At 35.8% G+C, this 15,395-nt stretch overlaps 1 protein-coding gene across 1 annotated transcript; it reads left to right on the top strand.

Moving 5' to 3' along the window:
* The first annotated feature begins 12,122 nt into the window (after positions 1-12,122).
* On the top strand, positions 12,123-14,976 carry LOC132634718 (pentatricopeptide repeat-containing protein At5g15010, mitochondrial-like). Its single transcript, XM_060350741.1, has one exon. The coding sequence runs from the start codon at positions 12,338-12,340 to the stop codon at positions 14,144-14,146; it is 1,809 nt and encodes a 602-aa protein (XP_060206724.1). The 5' UTR covers positions 12,123-12,337; the 3' UTR covers positions 14,147-14,976.
* Positions 14,977-15,395: the final 419 nt, after the last annotated feature.

The raw sequence follows: 15,395 nt of genomic DNA, 5'->3' as shown, positions 1-15,395 counted from the left end.
AACTAACAAAAACTTAGTCTCCTCTCTATTGTCGTTAAATCTAAATATAATATAAAGCTAGACATAGACAACGTGATGTGACACCTCTCTATGACCACCATTTCTATTTATCTTTTTTCTCCTTTTTTTTTTTGCATTTTTTTAATACATAATCTACTAACTAAATGGAAATAATACATTAATATTGATCATCATTTAGTGTATTAATGTACGTTACGAAAAGAACTCCAGTTTGGTGCGACTTATCAATATCTTTTCAGCATTCTTTGTTCTTAATGCGGTGTCTATTGGGATTATTTCTTGGACAATTAAGGCAACTGATAGAGTGGGAGGAAAAGATAGAAATAAATAGCTAAAGAGAATGAATTGCATAAGGCGTTTCTCCTTTTTTCTTTTCTTACCGTTACTCAATTTATCACCTTCTTTAGTACATATCATTATTATAGTTAAAAAGCATATGGTACCCAAGAATTCCATTCAAATAGTTTTCTTAGTTCCTTTGGATTTCTTTTACTTTAGTACATATCATTATTATAGTTAAAAAGCATATGGTACCCAAGAATTCCATTCAAACAGTTTTCTTAGTTCCTTTGGATTTCTTTTTCTGTTCTTTGTGTTTTTATAATTTGACCTAGAACATTGATACTTTGGATATTACTCTGATTTGGTGGATGTAGATTTATTTACACTATTTTTATTCTTTGGTAATTCATTAATTTGCTGTTTTTGGCAAATAATTATGGGTCTTAATTGATGTTATTCTCCTTTTTTGTTTGTTTCATGTTGTTTTGGGACCGGGAAGTGGAGCTTCATTTTCCATCTCTAGTGGTATGAGAAAGCAGGTTTGTCACGTATATTCTGATATCAATTGTCTTATTTGTTTTATAAATAATTTATACTTCTCATTTCCTTTACTTTTGATGAATATACAAATAGCATGGAAGTTTTGATATCTTTCATATATTTTACCTGGGTGTGTAAGCATATTTATCGTTTAATCGTGAAGGTATAAGAAATCAATAATAGTAAGTGCGGATGTTACTTTTAATATAATTTACACATTTTCAATGAAAATGAATCAAATGGTAAATTCTGAACTATCCACATGATTGTCGCATTAAATTTGCAAGAAAAATTTAGCTTGGATGTAGTGGAGATAGAACAAAGAGATAAGGTACAATCAAATTCTTTTGGTTAGATTAGAAGGATATAGTAGTATAGAAAAAATGACGTGAGTAATATCTCCTATTCACTGATTAGCTTCTTCTGAAAAAACGTTGAAGGAAGTAGCAGACAAAACTAGCATCAGGAAAGAGGGAGAGAATAATTTAAAAAAATATTTAAGAGAGGATTAAAAGGAAGTCGGTAAGAGGGTCATGGGGTTCATTTAGATGATGAAAAATTAAGATGAAGGTTAATAATAATAAAAAAGAAAGAAAAAGAAGAACGACGAAAGGAAATGAAATAGAAGTCCTTTTCCCCTTATTTTTGGTTTGATTACTTTTCGTTTTAATTTCTTTCATTTGAGTAGAAGAAAATTAAAAGTCATTAAAGAGAAGTTCTTAGATACATATATTTAGAATGTATTAGACTAAGAGAATTATGTATTAACCTACCTCACAAGAAATATATTAAAAAATCTTAAAGATTCTTTTGTTGGGAAAACCACAATATAAAACCGGTACAATAATAATTAATATTATTTACTTAGCAAAATAACAATACTAAAAATTAAATATTACTACGATAATATTTTAGTAAATATACAGTCTGACTTGAGTCGTGCTAGACACTGTCCTAAGAAATTATTTCAGCAATCTGAAATATCTCCCCGAATTAAACAAGCTCTTCTCTAATTTAATTATTAAAGGATACAGAAATCAGCAAAATGAATAATAAATCCAGCTTAATAGATAAAGAAGTAAGAAAAAACGAACAACTAATATTTTATGGGAAATATTGAAAAGAGGAAGAGGACGTGAGTTGATAAAAGAAAGGAAAGGAGGATATCTTTTTATTCTTGGGTTGTGTTTTCCGAAGAGGAAATGTGAGCCTATTTATAGGCTTAAAGATAGACTTGCTTATGGACAAGTGTCCATCCACTTGGCAAAAAGTTACCATCAAAATAGAGACTCATCCTTGTAAAATTCATGTAAATTTGACAGCATTACAAAACATGTCACCATAATTTATACCAATGACACTTGGTCTTTCTTGCCAAGTGTTAAAAAATCTTTAAAATATTACAACAATCTCCCCACTATTTTAAAGATTTTTAGGAAAAAAAGTAAACTTGCTGGATTTGCATGTCTGAAATGCAGTAGGTTTGGTGCCTTTTGGGTTATGAATCAAATTTAGACCAATAAAATTTAACTTACAGAATTACTGCTGAAATATAAAATTTCTATGAACAAATAATTCTTATCGTAAGTCAGAGACTTTATCTGTCACATTTCGACTTCGTAATTTTGCTGTTCAACGCGGTTTTGCGCCCTAGGCCATGCGCGTGCCTGGTTATTCATGAGAGCTCTAGAGACTAGGCCAACGTCTCATAGAAGCGGCCCAACTTCACTCTCATCTAGGTGAATTCATCAAGTGTACACTGCTTTAAATACACCATCCATAAGGACTATGAATTCATTAAGAGTTAATAACTCATCCTCACATTTAGTAGCAGTTCAAACACTCTCTTTTAAGTGCGCAAAGCCAATATTGACTTGTTATTACCCGTATGAACCTACTTCATGGGATCTCCAATCACATAGGTTGGGCTACCATCTTTATTGACAATCAAATGGCCTTAACCCCATCTCTATTGAGGTTTGAAGAATTAATTTTCTTCCCACATGTTTAGTCAGAGGATCGGCCAAATTCACTTCTGACTTCACATAATCAATGGAAATTATTCTATCTCTCAATAGCTGTTTAACGACATCATGTCTCAATTTCATGTGTCTGCTCTTACAATTATAAGATTTATTCTTTGCAATAGCTATTGTCGCTTGACAATCACAGTGCATAAACACAGGAGGCAACTCATCCTTTATTAAAGGGATATTCGCTAAGAAATCTTTCAGCCACTCAGCCTCAGAACCAGCTAACTCCAGAGCTACAAACTCTGACTCCATAGTTGATCTGGCAATGATCGTCTGCTTAGCTGATTTCCACGATATCGCACCCCCACCAAGGGTGAACATATAGCCACTAGTGGATTTTGTCTCATCTGAATCAGAGATCCAGGTTGCATCACAATACCCTTCTAAAGTAGAGGGAAATCCACTATACATAATACCATAATTCATGGTTCCTCTCAAATCTAATCAATGCAGACCAATGCTCACGATTGGGATTATGAGTATATCTACTCAGTCTACACACAGCATAGGCTATATCAGTCCTTGTAAAATTCATTAAATGCATCAGACTCCCAATAATCTGCGCATATTTAAACTGAGCAATTGGGTCACCATTATTCTTTTTCAATTGAGAGTTAGCATCATAAGGAGTGGCCACAGTTGTCACCTCAAAACATTCAAACTTCTTAAGAAGTCTCTCCACATAATGTTCCTGTGACAGAAATATATTATCATCACTCCTTATAACTGTTACACCTCGAAAAAAAAATTCGTTCATGCACAGTGAATAGACTGATGGAGGGCACGACGTATGCGATGTTTTCATAAGTAAGAAATGACATTTGATGATTCTAAATGAGATTTCAAAGACATTCGAAGTAAGAGAAGAAAGTTGCCAAGAGGAGGCAAGACATACGAGATGTATCGGAAAGGATTTACGAGTAACGAGTTAATGATGATTTAATGATGCTTGGGAGAAGAGATATAATGCCCTTTAGATTGGTAATGAGGTGTTAAACAAGTGTCAAGAAGGTTCCATAAGGATTGGAGATCGAGCGAGTCGACGAGAACGAGTTTCGGAAAATTGCGAATTGTACGGTCCACTATACGGACCGTACAAAAGATACGGGCCGTAAGTATGGCCGTATAACCTGTCCATAGAAGAGCCTCCGCTGGGACCATTATACGGTCACACATACGGACCGTATAAATTGTACGGACCGTATGTGTGTCCATATAAATGTGTTAGGACAGATTTTGGGTATTTAATAAGGGGCCAAGTTCATTTCATTTCATTTCATTTCCCCTTCACTCTCCTTCTCTCTAGAACTCTCTAAAACACTTCTCCCACAAGAATTCAAGAGATATTAGTGATTAAATTTATCAACCAAGGAAATCAAGTGTAAGAAACTCATTGGAGTTCATCCAAGGCAAGAAACCCCATTGGATTGAAGCTAGGGTTTTTCTTCAAGTGAAAGATTATCATCCAAAACTTGCTCCTACACTATCTAAGGTAAGATTTATGGTATTCCCATGTTGTTTAAGGTGTTTGAAAGTTGAAACACTTGGATTGTAGAAGGATATAGGAAATGGGTCATAAACATGAGAATAATGAGATTTTGAGTAGTAGTTTGGAATGAGTCGTGAATATTGATATGTTGTGATTGTAAGTATGTTATAAATGCTATTGAGAACACGGGATGGGTATTATATGCAAGAAAACGTACTAGTATACGATGACCATGATTATGGATAAATTGAAGTGGAATTGTGAAATGAGGGTAGTGTGGATGAATGAAGATTGTTGGTTATGATATTGTGAACGTTATTATAAATGTTTGGGAGTTGATATACGATATGGGAAAGGTTGTATAAACAAAGGAAATGCTGTCCAATTTTCCCTAGTTTTAGTAAGCACGTTCATATAATCGATTAGCTAATGTGAATGTGAATTCTCTTGAAGGTAGAAACGTGAGCATTGAAGGAGAACAATCAAGCAATGGAAATTGTTAAACGAAAGAGGTATGTAAGGCTAGCCCTTTCTTTCTAAGGCATGACTCCTATGGTATGAATCCTTCAATCTTTCCATGATTTTCCTACACATCGAAAATTATGAGTCTACGATTATAAAGAGCGTCATACAAGATAAAGAAAAGAGATACGATACGAGCAAGATAACGACGATGATGAGTATAAGTATGAAGAATCCTAGAGTAATATAAGCTGTTCATTAAACTAATGATGCCAAGTATAGTTCTAGTGATGAATCTAAGTCTAGAAGTCCTAAAGCTCATGACATGACATTCCTACGAAGCTAATGATCCTTGTATGATTCCTATGATATTACTTTCCCTCCTTCTCCATGATTTTTCTTACATTCCGGAAACTATGAGTCAACGTTGGTAATGAGCTTCTTATGAGATAAAGATGAGAAATATGTCATGAATGTGATAATCATGATGATAAGTTTAAGCCTAGAAATTCTAAAGCAAGATATGATGTCTATGAAGCTAATGATCCTATCTACGATCCCTTGATGTTGTTCATGGCGTACACCCATCTTAAAATGTTAGTTCCTTCAAGGTGGGATATGATAAATACGATCACTCCATAATATAATTGGGGGCTCTCGACCTTATGTCACCCCGATATTGTTTTAGACTGTCTATAAGCTCTAATGCATGTCTTAGGACCAATGTTCCGAAAAATTACGAGTCTATGTTCATAGGGGATTTCATATGAGATAAAGGTAAGAGATATGCCATAGATACGATAATGGTGATGATGAGCCTAAGTCTAGAGACTATAAAACCTATTATACGATATTTTTACGAAGTTCATGCTACGATTATGATATGATTTTCATAAATTGTCCTTAAGTTCAAATGTATGCTCTATGAAGAGTTATGATAAGCTTATGAGATGCATGTGATGATAAAAGATTTTCGAAGTGATAATGATAATGATGACGACGATAATATTGATAACGATAATGATGACGATGATGATAGCGATGACGCTAAAGATGTTTATGGGCTTTTATGTATATGTGTCTATGTATGGCTATTACGAAACCTGGAGCTTATATGGCCGGGTAGAATATGTATGTATATATATATATATATATATATATATATATGATGCACGCGCACCACTGCAGTTGGGTACGGATACCACTGAGCCTTGGTAGGGCCAGGTACGGATATCACTGAGCCTTGGTAGGGCCAGGTACGGTCAATACTGAGCCTTGGTAGGGCCAGGTACGCATAACACCAAGCCCTATTATAGCTGGGTACGTAAGATACCGAACCTATATGGTCGGGTACGATACTACTATGTATTTAAATATATGAAAAGCCCGAAAGACGTGTATGTGATATTGTTGAGCCACTACGTGGCCGAATACGGATAATGTCTAATGTGTATGAACAGATACGGTACTATGATATATATATATATGATACGATGATGTATGTGCTAGGATGATACATGTACTATGATTATATGTGATATAGGCGTGGAAGGTATCCACCCTTAAAAGTCACGTAGGTTATATTTTCATCTTACGATTTCTCTATTATGTTCATTTCATTCATGCCTTACATACTCAGTACAATATTCGTACTGACGTCCGTTTTCTTTGGACGTTGTGTTCATGCCCACAGGTAGACAGGGAGGCGGCCCAGATTTATAGAGGCCGATAAGCAGACTATTGAGAGAACTCCATTATCCCGGAGGTGCCATGGATTTACTATTTCATGTACATATCTGTTTTGGGCACGACGGGGTCCTGTCCCATCCATATGTCTATTACTCTAGTAGAGGCTCGTATATACGTATGTGTGGGTAGTATGGTCTCACAGTTTCTCCTCGTATGTATATACATTATTTTGATTTTGATAGCCGAAGAGCTTATGGATATAAAGTAAATATGTTTCAAATGAAAATGGTTTTCCTACAATTATGATTATAAGAAATACGATTATACGCAGAATGAGTAATAGAACGAGTGGTGCTCGGTGGTTAGCCCCGGGTACCCGTCATGGCCCTAGCCGGGTCGTGACAAAAGTGGTATCAGAGTAGTTCAGTCCTGGGAAGTGTCTACGAGCCGTGTGTAGTAGAGTCTTGTTTATGGTGTGTTGCGCGCCACATCTATTAACTGGAGGCTACAGGGCATTTAGGATGGTTACTCTTTGTTGACACCCAATTTTGTCCCGCCTCTCCTCCGAAATGCCTCTTTACGCTCCTAATATTTTTTGGAAAATTAAAAAATATACATTTATATTTTTACTGTAATTATTAGCTCTTATTAATGCCGGCATTTCATTATACTGTCATTATCTTTACTGCCGTCACTACTACCATTATTATCATTATTAATTATTATTATTATTATTAATTTATTATTATTTTCAATTATTATTATTATTACCATTATCGTTATTATTATTATTATTATTATTATTATTATTATTATTATTATTATTATTATTATCATTATAACGATTAGTACTATTATTATTATTGGCATCATTAGTCGTTACTTTTATTATTAGTATCAGTGTGATTTTACGTTTCAGCATCTTTTACCAACGTCTACATACGCATACGTATCGCATTTCATTTCTTTTTGCATAATTAAAGTCAGCGTTTGTTTATTGTTAAAATATTATTGCACGGCTATTGCAACATCAAATAATTTTATTACCCGAGTCCTAATAATTACACATTTTCCTATTAGGTGACATTCTGGCGCCCTTAGTACATCGTTAATCAAAATGGGTCTCTTATTCAAATTTAGAAGTCAAACTATTTCTTGCACTCAGTCCGTATTTTGGCTTACCGGACCCCAAATCAAAGTCCGATTAACTCCTAATATTTTTTGGACTAGACCATATTTTTTATCTCAATTTTTAGACCAGTCCATGTTTTAATTCACTAGTCTATCCTTTTAATACCCAGTCTAAAATTTGACCCGGTCCACAAATGGACCGGGTCCGATCCATTTTCATCCAAATAAGGGAAACCCTTTTTAGGGTTTCCCCTTTATTTCCTTTCACTCCACACCGCCGCACCCCTCTTTCCCGCTCCCTCTTTTCCCCTTCATCTCCTCTGTCGCGCTCCCACTTCCCCCTTTTCTTCCTTCTTCTCCGCTCCCCACCATGCCCTGTCCCCCACTTCACGTTGTCCCCCGCTCTTCTCTCTCCTCACACCCTTTCTCTTTAGCAAACCCTAGTTGTTTCGTATAAATACTCGTTTCAAGTTCGTTGATAGGGGGACAGAAGAATCATCGGGGAGAAATTATTGAAAGCCTGGGAAAGCCCTAAAAACATACCAGATCTTGAACCAAAATCCCTGATTTTTTTTTTTCCAGCAGTAGTGATCTCATCTTGATATCGAATCCAAGTTCAAATCACCTTTTTTTTTCGTTCTATTTTACTCTTGGTATGTGCGCGGATCCGAGAACATACAAATCAAGAATTTGAGTCTGTTTCAACGTAGATCCGAAGTGTACGAAGGTAGATTTGAGACTTCGCACCCACTTCGCTGCATCAGAAAAAGGTCCGTACCCCCCCCCCCCCCCCCTTTCTATTCATTTCGCATTTTTCTTTTTTAGTTATCTATATACATATGTGTTTATGTGCCAGTTCGGTTACCAGAAATATGCTTTCCGGTGTCAGCTCAGTTTAATAATTAAGCCTGTTTTATATGTTAGTTTTAGCCTAGTTTATTGAATCCTGTATATTAGCTTAGCTTCGTTTCATACAGTCCAATGTGTCTTATGTGTTATTATAGCCTAATATATTAAGCATGATTTAGTTGTTTTTTTTTAGCTGGTTCAGTTAAATACGCCTTAGGTATTATGTTGGCCCTAGTCTGCTTATATTAGGCATTTATTGTTTTGATTTTGCTTAATTCATCATGATTTATATGGTGTTCTTGTTAGGATTAAGCAGTTAGTTATTGTGTAGTAAGATTTAGATATTGCTGTTTTTTTTAATTGGCAGCAAGGCACATATTAGTCTAGTTCCTGCCTATTATTTGCTTAAAATGTGTTTTTTTTTTGTTATTGGTTGCTGGTTTGTTATTAAGATAGATGTGGTACTATGGTCTGATCAAAAGAGCTACTAATACCATAAAAGGTTTAAACGCGTTAGTATTAAGTATTCAGTCTGTTTCAGTCAATTGTGGGTAACAAATGACTTTGATTTCCTGAAAATTTACTTCAACATGGAAAGAATATGGTTTTACTGTCAGTAGGTGTTCAAAGTGTTTGCTATTCTCCTTATCTTACAAAATGGCATCGAGAATCTGTTTTTGAGACTATCGGATGGACAAAAACATGATTGAACTATAACTAGTTAACCAGATTAAAAGGGCATAAAGCTTACATCAGATGAGTACCTCTGATAATAAAACATTGCTTGATTGTTTGTTGTAGAGCTGATTTGCTTATCCATATAGGGGTGCTGATTGTTTATGATAAAAGATTGGTTAAAATGGTTCGTGGCTGGGTATTGACCTGTTTGTCTGAGGGGGATGTCATTGTTCTTAACAGATTAGGAGTTTTGAAAGTTTAAGTGTTTTCTTAGCCTTAGTAAGCATAAAAGGGAAAGCTGTGTGTGTTTGGCTGTAAAAAAGGAACTTGGAAAGTTTAAATGCAAGGCTAATAAAATCTGGACCAAAGTAGTAAAATGTGAGGAAGCCTCCTAAAGAATCACTTTTTTTTAGTTTGCAATATATTAAAAGATATCTTCTTATTTTTTCCTTCCGGGTTTAAGTGCGCATAATGCTCGTTTTAGCTCACGTCAAGAATATTTCACATTATAAGTCAACTTGTCTGTCAATATCCATTCACGAGGAGTAATGTTTGTTGTGACATTTGTTCAATCAATTCTGCTAATAATATTCAGTGATCTAATATGTAGACCTTCTCGGACAAAAAATATTCGGTGATCTATACTATTCTTTACTGATTTTTCAATTGGAAAATAAACCCATTTGTTGAAGCCTGGCCAAGAGTAATTCATATTTTGAAGATAGATCATGGTCGTAAGAAGCTAAATTAGTTGTTCGGCAATATTACCTGAAGGAAATTCAATATGCTTTTTTTGGTCATCACTTTATCTGGCTTTGATTGTTCTGGTTTGTGGTCAGCAAAGTTTTGTTAATCTGTTTTGAGGCTAGTAAATGTGGTGCTGCAAGTTTGCCTATTTTCTAATGTTGAATTGTATTCCTCTGATTTGAATACGTATGGTCTGGTTTGGCCTGATCTATGCAAGCATTTGAGGTCTTTGCTCTATATTCATATACTCTGCCCTTTTTTTTTAATTGTTAGAATGGGAAGTAGGAGTAAGAATGCAAGCAGCATGTGGCGTTATAAGCAGTAGATGTTTTACATAAGATATACCTAAAACATACATAGTATATGCACAACCTATTGAACTGCTTAAATTTATATTTTGTATGTCTAACCTTATTCCTGGATTATATATTAATCCTTTTCTTTCCATTTTTATGCATGACCATCGCATACGAGTCCCTCGGACTCGTCTTCTTCCGCATTCGATGTTGGGCTAAAGCCCAACGAAATCCTCTCGAGTCACTATTATTGGGCCTGAGCCCACACAGCAGCAGCAGCCTAGTAACAAAAAATTTGCTGGGCCGAAGCCCAGCAGCAGCCAACAGCGAACAGCAATCTCAAAATGGGCCGAGCCCATTTAAATTATATATCCCTCTATTTATTTTGTGCATTTAATTCGTATTGTATGACTAACTCTTTTTTTGTGTTATTTTCTTAATTTAGATGAACTTTTAGATGAATTAGTGGACTAGTCTTAGTTATGGGTAGTTAACTTAAGAGAGAACTAACAATCAATTTCACAAATTATTCCCTTCTCTTCACGCTTTTATTTTGAAATAATAAATTTGCAAAAAAAATGACATGACCGTATATATTCTAAATTAAAGGATTCACATATTATTATCTTGAGAATTTTTGAAATATCACTAACATGCAAAAATAGGAATTAAAGAATATTTTGAACTTCTAAAACGCAAAGTCGATCAATGCATCATCGTTTAGTTTGTTTCAAATATTTGTTAAGGCATTATGCAAACCCACGTCTTCTTTTGCTTATACATTTCATGCGAGTTTTTATTTTAATTAGCATCATTATTTAAAATCTTTGTAACATTTATAAGTTTATTTTATATGGCATTTGCAGTTTCTTTTTTATGCGAATTATAATGTTTTCTACAAATTTCATTTTAAACAACACTTTTTTTTTATTTAAACCTTAACAATATTTTCTAAATTTTATGGCATTTGAAGTCTCCTTTTATACAAATTATTATCTTCTTTTCCATAAGTTTTATTAGTATTTTATTTTAAATCTTAGCAACATTTATAAACTTCTATTTCAAATAGTATTCTAAAATCCCCTCTTATGCTATATAGATGTGTGAGCAGACTAGGAGAGACAAAATTAGGAGGAGGCTGATATGATTCGGGCATGTGAAGAGGAGGTGCAAAAATGTGCTAGTGAGGAGGTGTGAGAGATTGGCTGTGGCAGGAGCTAGAAGAGTAGAGATATGCCGAAGAAGAATTGGGCGAGGTGATTAGACAAGACATGGAACAACTTCAGCTGCTTGGGAACATGACCTTAGATAGAAAGGTATAGAGGTCAAAGATTAGGATAGAAGATTAGTAGGTAGCTGAGTGTTGTAGCACTTTATGTGGGAGAGGTTGGGTGCTAGGCCCCTCCTCTCCTCTCTTCTTTTTGTAACTTTGTTTAGTTATCACGTAGTTTCTTATTCTCCAATGTATATTACTATCTGTTGCTGCACTTGTCTTGTATCTTGCTATTTTGTTATTTTACTTTTCTTACAGTCGTGCGTTGGATACATTTCTTTTGAGCGGAGGGTCTATCAAAAATAACGTTTATACCAAAGGTAGTGATAAGGTCTGAATACATCTTACCCTCCCCCGACGCCACTTGTGAGATTACTCTGGGTATATTGTTGTTGTTGTACCCTCAGAAAGTTTGACTTCAAATAAAAAATATATAAGAAAGTTTTTTCTATTCTCTTTTTTGTGAAAAAAAAGATTAAGACACTTATTGATGTTTGGCTTTAGGCCCCAAATAATATTCAGCCACTCCTAACAACAAGTCTCTTTTTTCCTCTGACCCCATTTATGTGGTACATTTTTTTTTATCTGTCCCAAAAAGAATGTTATCCAAAGCGCCACGGGTTAGATTAGTATTATCCAAAGCTCCCTAGAAAACCTCCCAAGAAAACGTCAATAGGTCTCGGTTTAAAAGGGGAAAATGAAATGCTTTGGGACATCACATGGGTGAGTGTGTTTTTGGTAAATCGAGTCAACCTGCCATGGGCTTCCGCGGTACCACAGCCTTCACCATAGTGCGCAGTCATTTATGGTAAAAAAATTTCATTGAGTAATTTCGTCGTACAGTTTGATGATGAAATACAGTAACTCAAGACTTGTAATTTCCTGCTTCCTTCGTGGGATTCACAGTTACCACTATCCCAATTTGCCAAGAAATAAGCTAATTTGTCTTCCTCAATCCACCAGTGGTCTGAGTTTCCTGCATAGTGCTCTCTCAAAGTCTAATAGGGTTAATTTCTTCATTTCTGGACTCAGGTTTTGTAATTTTACTTCCTCAAGCAATTTAAATGATGGAAGTGATTATGATCAAGAAGATAGTAGTGACAATTATAAAGAATCATATTCTAATTTTTCCCAAGAAGATCTTGAAACCAACAACAACAACATACCCAGTGTAATCCCGCAAGTGGGGTCTGAGGAGTGTAGAGAGACTGTTTCCGACAGACCCTCAGCTAAAGATCTTGAAACCATTGAAGCCATTTTGAAAGAACCCGGAATCCATGCTGCTCAAGTGCATAACAAACTTGAGCAATGTGGTGTAAGGCCCACACATAATCTGGTTACCGTGGTTCTTTCTCGTGTACGGAATAATTGGGAAGTTGCATTCACTTTCTTCGTTTGGGCAAGTAAACAAACAGGTTATGTGCATTGTGTGCGTCAATATCATTCTATGATATCTATACTTGGCAAAATGAGGAAGTTTGATACTGCGTGGTCATTGATTGATGAAATGAGAGGTAGAAACAATAGACCGTCTCTTGTGAATTCTCAGACACTCTTGATTATGATAAGGAAATATTGTGCTGTACATGATGTGGGAAAAGCTATTAGTACGTTTTACGCATTTAAACGGTTTAAATTGGAAGTTGGAATTGCAGAATTTCAAGACCTTTTGTCTGCGCTTTGTCGGTACAAGAATGTAAAAGACGCGGAGCACTTGCTTTTTTGCAATAAGAATGTTTTCCTGTTGAATACTAAGAGTTTGAATATCATTCTCAGTGGATGGTGTCTTGCCCTTGATGATTTAAGTGAGGGAAAGAGGATTTGGAGGTTGATGAAGGAGAGAGGGATTCCTCGTGATGTTTTTTCGTATTGTAGTATCATGTCTTGCTATTCGAGGGCTGGCAGACTCAATGTTGTGCTTAAGCTTTTCGATGAGATGAAATTGTGTGGGGTTGCACCCGATGTTAAAGTATATAATGCTGTGATTCATGCTCTTGCAAAAGGCAGGCTGGTTAAACAAGCTAGGATTGTGATGAACACGATGGAAGTGAATGGTCTCACTCCAAACACTGTCACTTATAATTCATTGATCATGCCTCTCTGCAAAGCTCGATTGCTAGATGAAGCCCGTGAGGTCTTCAATGAGATGATTGAACGCGGCATACATCCTACTGTCCGAACTTACCATGCATTGCTTCGTAGCGTGAGGACAGGGGAAGAAGTATTCGAGCATTTGCAAAAGATGAATTCAATGGGCTGTATTCCAACTCATGACACTTATATAATGTTAATCCGGAAGTTTTGCCGATGGTGCCAACTTGATAATGTTTTCAAGTTGTGGGATGAGATGAGCAAGATTGGTTTGGACCATGATCGAAGTTCATATATAGTGCTGATACATGGACTCTTTCTGAATGGAAAACTGGAGGAGTCATACAAATACTATCAAGAAATGAAGCAAAAAGGTTTACTGCCAGAGCCCAAGATAGATGAAATGCTTCGGGCTTGGGTGGTTCAAGAGAATAATGTAACATGTAGTCAGGAGAACAAAGAGAGGGTCAAATTCGAAAAAGCTGATAAAGAAAGGGATTTCCGTAAAAAACCTGAAATTAGAAGAGTTACGAGAGAGGGTGGCTTCTCTTTCTGGGACCAGTAGATTAATTGTTGATTATAAAATTATGGCTCGGGCCACTGTACACACAGGTGCATGAGGTTTTTCTTCATTTAGGTTGTTTAACAGAATGTTATTGGTTTATTTACTATGCACTGGAAATTCACTGCTATAGATTCAGCAAGTTGCTTCTCACCTAAAAAACAATGTCTCAGTTTGCTGTGCCCTTTCTGTATTGGATGTACCTTTGTCTAGACCCACAAAAGTTGTACGGGACACAGCAAATTGTATGAGGGCTCAGACGAAGTTACTGGACTTGGATGTTTGAGAGATCCAACCGCCACCTTCCAAGAGAACAACAGAGGGGTGGTGGGCGGGTAGAGAGAGAGAGATGGCTGACCTCGTCGTTGCTCCTACTTGATTGCCAGAAGATTTTACGAAAGAAAATCTAGTAATATAAGCTATTACACTTGGATTCTCCTGGGTTTTCTGTGATTCTTTCAAACTCTTTACTTCTGCATTTATTTTCTACCAAAAGTTCGTTTTTGCCCCCTTTTTCACTGTTGTTTTGAACTTTGAAGTTGAGCTTTCATCCTCATAGTTGAATTCAGGATTTCAAGTTTGTAGGTCAGAGTGCAGAGTACCACTACACCCACTCTTTTTTATGAAAATGGTGCGGTTTTGGTGTGTATATATAAACTACAAGGTTTTAATTATATAAGTTTGAGGCAAATGAAAGGGGTACGTTGCCCGCTGCACGCAGTGTGTATTCACTCATTGTTTGTTCTTTTGTTTTTCCTCCTTTATATTAGGGGTTTGACGGAATCCAGTCACGTATTTGTGTTGTTTATGGATGTGATTATTGGTTTTGATAATCCCTTTATAGTTGTTTGTTATGCTCACGCTATTCAATTTAACAGAATTGTAGGTTTATCGACCGATCAGTGCGAAATTGAATTACTAGACTCAATCCAAATTACAAGTCAGTCAACTACAAATTACAATTCAATGAATTAAAGAAAACACATTGAAATGGATCTCGATCACTCTCCTTCTATTCAATTGTAATTCCTGGATTGAAGAGGTAGAAAAGGATTAGAGTGAGGAGAGAAGAAAAGGAATGAGAAAGAGGAGAGAATTTTCAGAGAGAAGGGATACAAGACCTGTGAAAAATGCTGGCTGCAACTGAAAGTTGGCGCCCTTAGTAATGGAAGCAAGACGAAATCACAACCGTCTGTGTAATCTACGGATTTAAATCTCAGCCACTGGATGCGTTCTTCAGTCCCAAAAAAAG

This window comes from Lycium barbarum, chromosome 4 (assembly GCF_019175385.1).
Source record: "Lycium barbarum isolate Lr01 chromosome 4, ASM1917538v2, whole genome shotgun sequence".
Lineage (NCBI taxonomy): Eukaryota > Viridiplantae > Streptophyta > Magnoliopsida > Solanales > Solanaceae > Lycium > Lycium barbarum.
Note: the sequence above shows the minus strand (reverse complement) of the source record. Positions and strands in the feature narration are given on the sequence as shown.